General features: G+C 37.0%; 1 protein-coding gene across 1 annotated transcript in view; it reads right to left on the bottom strand.

The window, feature by feature from the left end:
• Positions 1–5,753: 5,753 nt before the first annotated feature.
• The window catches only part of LOC306887033 (serine/threonine-protein kinase Nek11-like), an 83,608-nt gene continuing 81,914 nt past the window's right edge, over positions 5,754–7,447 (bottom strand). Inside the window, exon 17 of the mRNA XM_079444497.1 lies at positions 5,754–6,333. Within this exon, the coding sequence (XP_079300623.1) occupies positions 6,286–6,333 (48 nt within the window). The 3' untranslated portion in view covers positions 5,754–6,285. The remainder of the gene's footprint in view (positions 6,334–7,447) is intronic.

Below are 7,447 nucleotides of genomic sequence, written 5' to 3'. Positions count from 1 at the left end.
GAAAGAATTGCCCTCCAAATGGCTCTAAATCTCCAAAACTACCTCATGACTGTTGTGTCATTTATTTATTCAGTGTAACGTGAGGAAAATGTGCTAAAACCGCATCCATGTATTAGTCTCTGAAGACTTCAGTAGTACTTCATTACCTCATTTGTTCTCACTCAACCGGAGCATGTTGTGACTCCCTAAAAGCCTGCACGGGTCTTTTATATTTTATTGGGTCCATCACTGATCTGCCACTCGAGGACAACCGCAGGATCTTACATCATTAGGCCGATGCATTCTCAAGAGCTTTTGTCACTGATTGGCTCAGATTGTGTTGTTATCATGGAGATCTGCATGAAAAAGTATGAATATATGATATATAAAACTAAAGTAATGTCCCGGTTCAATAGCATAATTTCTTCTCAGTACAACTGCCATAAGAATATAAATCTAGATTTTGTTCTACGAGAAAATGGTGTTTGGGTGTTTTTCATCCACTCGCTTTAAATTAAGCATAAACAGATGCATACAACTAATTAGAATTCAGGACAGGAAATCAAATGCTAATTTGACATGTAGCTGATAGTAAAGTAATTAATTCTGTGTGCGTACTTGTCTCGAATTCACCAATCAACGGTTCATACCGCGAGCGTCTTAAACCATGACCCTTTTTGCATCTGCCTTGTAATTATAAAGCAACAAGTTTGTCTTGGCCCAAAAGAATTTCTTTTGATTCGGCAATGATTTCTAAATAGTCTAAAGACAGGTATTAGTCTAATGAGGGTCTAGTCTGGAGGAAGAGACGCGTGATTGGAGCTGATTAGCTTCACTGAACAAAGAATCAGGAGGGCTGCTGTCGCTGCATGGAGCTTAAAAGGGTCCTGCGATTCTTTAAAGCTCCTTTTTGTGCACTTGGAGACTGTTTCACTTTCATTAAGATTAAAATACATATCGAATACTTGAGTAAAATAAGAGCTTTATGCTGCACATGTCAATGGAACACAGTCCATTGGAACATTCATTAAACAGCAATGGCTGCCAGTGATGCAACTTCATCGGTTCCTGACGTTGTCAAACAATGATGTCACTACGCTTCTCTTTTCTAACAACTCAGTGTCATGTTGTATCAATAAAGCATTCAAATAAAGTCGATTATGTCAACACATATTGAAATATTGTGTGAACGCATATTGCTGATTATTGCCTTTCTTTCATTTAAGTTAATGGTGTTTGTGGTCAGTTTCATTCCCGGATCCTTTATGTCAGATAGGCTACCACCACTATTGTCTAGCCTACAACTTGGATAAGATTCCTAAACGTTTCACACCTACAGCACACATTACAGACATTGATGCACAAACGCGGATATGTCCTACATGTCTAAAGTATAAAGAAGGAATAAACCAGTCGTATACACTCATTGATTTCGTTTAAACAACAAAAATAATCTGCCAGCACAATAAACTGTAGTGAAATTGATTTTTTTGAAGTGTATTTATTTTTGCAGGTTTTAATAAAATGTTAATTTATAGCAGTAATCATAATAAGCATATTTCCAGTACTTGCCTCAGCCTATCGTCAACTCCCTCGTGAGAATCCTCGCTCGGAAATCCTCGGCAAACTTTGACAGTCGCTTCTTTTTGAGTCGGACGTGCTACTTCGGCTGTGCGTCCTGCGTCATCAACCCGGAACTAAAGTTCAAATAATAATAAGTAAAAATAATATACATATATTGATATTTCTGTTAATATTGCTATTTCTATGTTATGTTCTCATATGGTGCACTTTCACCTACTGATAAAATAATTTATGGAAGCGCTGAAATCTACAGTTTAAGTATAAATGTATAGAGTTGTAACTTTTAGTTTTAGTTACTTTTTCTTATTTGTAAGTCGCTTTGGACAAAAGCGTCTGCTAAATGACAAAAGTAAAGTAAAGTAAGTGAAATATATATACAATTTTCATGTTTAATTTAATGTTTCTACTCCATTTTCTTAGTGGGTTTCCCACATAGCCGTTGTCTTATATAATATCACTCAATCTCTTTCTACTATCATATTAAAATAATATAAACACAAATTTGTATGTATGCATTTGCTTTTTGTTTAATAATTAATATTTTTTGTTTAATAATTTAATTGATTTCAATAAAAGTTTTATCACTGTACTAATTTGTCTTTAAAAGTGAAATTCTGTTAATATTAAATAAATATTTCTATTATTACTATGTTCTTACCTGCAGTGTAATTTCATATGAAGTCTGATAATAGGCCCTCTGGAAACTCTGAAAGCATACAGACTTTCTACACCTAATCCTTTAATGTTATTGAGAAGGAAAATGGTTTAAGGTGAGCAGTGCAAGAAGTAAACCGAGGCATCCATTAGCATACTGTGAGTCCTGTGGAATTAAACTAATTGAGTTGTGGTAGCGAGCTGGTCCTCGGGAGAGATTACTGTTTTGTATAAATTACCACTTTTCTTAGGAAACCTGCAATGTAATTATTCTGTACCTGGCAGGTTAACCAGGTGCTGCTTTTCAGGAGAATTTCAAACACATTTTTTGCAACTCTTTGACTGTCTGCTGACATTTCCTCATGACATTTACCCACTGCCTGTAAACCTGCTCAGCAGGAGGACATTCAGTGCAGAGTTTACTTTTTGGATGGAGGGTGAGTGAGAGTTGGGCGAAGGTGATTGGCACTGCTGTCTGCTCGATTTAGAGCGCTGAGCTGGCCTTGATGAGCGTGTGAGTAGGCCGGTTCGTACTCTGGCTTCTTTCACACCCGTGTGGGTGTCACACCTGTGAGTGAAACATTACTGATTGCTGACTTTTTTTTTTTTCTGTCACCTTGGTGCAGGAACGAGAATGAATCCTCTCTAACTGTCCTGTAATCAAACTCTTTGAGCCCCTGCTGTTGTTCTTGATTTTGTAATTGGGTGATTTGATTGTAATCAGCTACTACTTATACTTTTGATTAGAATTTTGAAAAGAGTTTGACCCCACATTGTTTGTGCTACGGACATAATTGATACCCCAAATCATGTGGCTTTTTGAGATGAGATGTACTATTACTTTTAGTCCAAGCAATTCTACTTGGGTTTTTTTGTCATCAGACAATAAAACAGTTGAAAATATTGAACTAAAAGCACTCAGAACATTGCAATAATTCTTAAAGGTATAGTTCACCAAAAAATAAAATGCAAAATAAGGAAAAAATAATAATTGCTGATTACTCACACCCTCAGGCCGCTCAAGATGTAGATGAGTTTGTTTGTCCAAAACAAGCGTTACATCACTTACTCACTATTGTATACTCTGCAGTGAATGGGTGCCGTCAGAATGAGAGTCCAAACAGCTGATAAAACCATCACAATAATCCAAAAGTACTCCACATGACTCCAGTTCATCAGTTAATGTTTTGTAAAGTGAAAAGCTGTGTGTTTTTTAAGAAACAAATCCAACATCAAGGTGTTTTAACTTTAAACCAACTGTTTTGGATTGCTTTTACTTATAAATGGTGCTTGATCTGTGCATATTTCTCTCCCGATTCAGACAAGATGACTTTTTCACTGTTAATTGACGGACTGCAGTTGTGTGGATTACTTTCGATAATGTTTTCATCACCTCTCATTCTGACGGCACCCATTCACTGCAGAGGAAGATCACTGGAACTGCTTTGGACTTGGTGCACCTTTTGTATCTTTTTGCATCAGTTTTGTTGAGCACTGGTTTGTGCTCAGTAATCATGAATATAATGTAAAGTTTATATTTTTCTACACAGTGCTGTGTGATATGTGATATTCTGGCTCACTGTTGCGGTTTGTAGATGACAGATCCTCTACCCAGAACCCCTCCGTAGGCAAAGCTTGTTCTGGATGGGTGATTTCACAGTCTTTGACCAGTTCCCATGGCAACATCTCAAGTGGAAACATTGAAAAATTTAACTTTTTTTCATCCTCGGTGGATCCGTGTCCTACCTTCCTTTGATCTGCTGTTTTTATGATACACTGATGTACGGTGTATCATAAAAATGGAACCCACAAAGAAAACCGTAGTTTATATTACGATTTGATATAAATCTAAGCACCTTTCATTGACAGAAAGAGTGTAGGGTTTTTCAACAGGGTTTGCATCAGATTCCAAGTTTTACATTTTGATGACCTCATTTATTTATTTATTTATTTATTTGTGAAAAAGTAAACAAATATGCCCTGAGAATTGAACAGTATGCGATAGGAATATTCAAAATTTAATATCACATGTTTAAGATTTTGGGGAATATACTGTATCAAGCATTCTATACATGTTGGCACTTACAATAACTTTTATCAAGGGACAGTTAAATTTGCAAAAAATACTCTGAAAAGCATTTTATCCTCCTTTTTAAGCCTATTAATTTTTCTATGAGAACATGATGTGATATGGTAAGTTGCATTGTTTTTCTCAGCTGTCCGTGACCCAAGCAGACCTGTGACCCATTTCTTAGTCACGACGTTCCAGTCGAGAAGCACCGCTGGTGTAACCTAGCTGAGGTTTAATTAATGCAACCGGAGAAGTGCTCTACTTATAGAGCAAACAGAGCTCGGGCATGCTTCTGGCTCTACTAGAGCTTATATTTACATATTCCTCTAAAATGAACATCTTTTTGAATAATAAATGCAAATGAGATCCAGCCGACTGAGTATGTTTGGATCAGTGGAGGAATATTTCTGTCTCTGTGTGTTCTCTCTCTTTCTGTTTCTCACGTTCTCTGAGTTTTAGTATCATGCTCAAATGAGCCACAGCGGTGAGGATTGTTGTCTGAGACGGGGGAGGGGTAGATTACCCATCTAGCAAATATAGGATGAAATACAGGAGGCTGTCTTCCTATTCATAAGGAGTGTCATATATAGTCTAGTCCACTTTCCAGCTTATTTTAGCCAAGAACCACTTGAATGAATCATTCAACTAATCACTTGTGAGAAAACACTTTGGCAAACTTTTAAAAAGAATACCTATTATGGAAATGACATCCTTTAAAAGAATACATTTAAGTGCAAACATGTAATGTTTTGAGGCACTTAAATTTTTTTGTTTAAATTTAAATGAAGTGAGTGAAGTGACATACTGCCAAGTATGGTGGCCCATACTCGGAATTCGTGCTCTGCATTTAACCCATCCAACGTGCACACACACAGCAGTGAACACACACACACACACACACACACCGTGAACACACACCCGGAGTAGTGGGCAGCCATTTATGCTGCGGCACCCGGGGAGCAGTTGGGGGTTCGGTGCCTTGCTCAAGGGCACCTCAGTCGTGGTATTGAGGGTGGAGAGAGCGCTGGACATTCACTCCCCCCACCTACAATCCCTGCCGGCCGGAGACTCGAACCCACAACCTTTGGATTACGAGTCCGACTCTCTAACCATTAGGCCACGACTTCCCCCAATTAGCTGTTCCCCCAATTAGCTGTTCCCCCAATTCCCCCTAAATGCAATTAGCTGAGCTTTTTGACAACTTTAGTACTTCAGTACTTACTTTTTTAATTATTTCTATTGTCTTTGAAATATGGTAGTGCTGAATGTACCGACAAGCATTTATGCTAAAGCTAAATATAATTTAAGATAATTTCTATTGAAACTTCTGTCATGTATTTAACTATTTTTGTAATTACACAACTGAATGAATGAATGAATGAATGAATGAAGCTAAAATGTTGTCCATTTAAAAGATATTAACTAGTAATAATCAATAAAACTATACTCAATGACTACACATGCTCACAGATCAAAACAAACACTTTAATTTGACATTATTTCTTAAACTTAATTACACTTTTAAAAGTACACTTTGTAATATAGTCATGAGAGTACAATTAAGTGGTTTTTATCAACTACTAATGTAAGTACTGCAAGTACAGTTTTTTTTTATAAATATACTTGATAAGATAAGAAGATATGAAGTACACTACAGGTGCACATTAATAATAATAATAATTCATTACATTTATATAGCGCTTTTCTGCTTCTCTAAGCACTCAAAGCGCTCTACATTGTGAGAGGTGGTGTCTCCTCGTCCACCAACATTCATCAGAATCAAGCACACTTCTTATTGCAAAGTATTAAGTGTCTGCAATCAAACTGATAGAAAACAACTTTTTGATAATTAATAAACTTTATCAGAATTCCTGTTCATCTATAATTTTTTTAAGGAAAATTATGGAAAATGTAAAGTGAACTTCTTCCTCAGAAGTGCTCATTATAGCAACCTGGTACCTTGTAAGCACGTCTTGTTTCCTGGCAGACTGATGACATCACAAGTTCTGGATGTTACAGGTGTGCTGTCTGATGATGAGACTATCCTATGCAGAACACACAGATACAAGCTTTATGAGAAATATCTAATGATAAAGAAAAGCAAACTTAATATTATGAAAAAACATAATAAAATAATGAATTAAAATGCAATGAAAAGCCAACCAGTCCATTCATGAACATGACAGTGGAGTCTACTGTAGATCTGACCTTGGGGTCACAAGCCTAAGCTGCATCAGGCGCAAATGAAAAGTAGCGTAGCATCCTAAAACTCTTGGAATCATTTGCAAGCTTTTGTTTGTGCAAACTGCTTTCTGTATGAAGCCATAGTTTACTCAAAAATCTCAATTCTCTGTCATCTTTTACTTGCCCTCATGTCTTTCCACACCTGCATGATTTTCTTTCTTCTGTGGTAAATAACAAATACATTTTGAAGGTGAGGTGGGTCGCTTGGTCACAAGAATTTTGTAAACTAAAAACTGGGTCACCAAGCAAAACATGTTGACATTCACCGGACAAATGTTCTCAGAACTTCTCAGTTGTGACGCGAGGTTACATCACCTGTGTAGCGCCGGGTGATAGATTCAGAGGAAGTTTGGGTTATTGACCCCAGAGTTTCTATCAGGCATTGTGCTGATAGCACAATAGATCAAGCCTGCAAAGAGCAGATATGAGGAAACACATTACTCAGAGAGAAGAGTTCTTCATCCGGATGTGATATCAAAACCAGATCGCTTTCTACAGCCACTGATCTACGTCTTAATTTAGATATAAAATGAATCCACGTTTCTCAAGAGTGATTGTGTTTTGCATCTTCTGAAATCAAGAAGTGTGTTTTGATTATTTTTTATTTTCAATTTATTCTTCTTTCTTAAACAATCAATAAGGGAGGGAGTGTCTAATTTAGTGGAAAAACTCCAAACAAAATCCAATCCATCCTACCAATCGATCTTCCTGGCAATCCTGTTTTATGGAAAAATTCTTTTTTTGCCTAAAGATGGGCCAATTTCAGCCTTCAGGTCAGGTGAATGTCTGGCGGTGGCTAAATGAAAGCAGGGACGGACAGAGGAAAGACAGAACAGAGACAGTGTCCATTTCCCCTGTCCATCCGCTGCAGCACTCAGATCAGCTTTCTGACAGACAGCTTATGTTTCATTAATA

Source organism: Barbus barbus (assembly GCF_936440315.1).
Source record: "Barbus barbus genome assembly, chromosome: 21".
NCBI classification, from domain to species: domain Eukaryota; kingdom Metazoa; phylum Chordata; class Actinopteri; order Cypriniformes; family Cyprinidae; genus Barbus; species Barbus barbus.
This window is presented reverse-complemented; position numbering and strand designations above follow the sequence as displayed.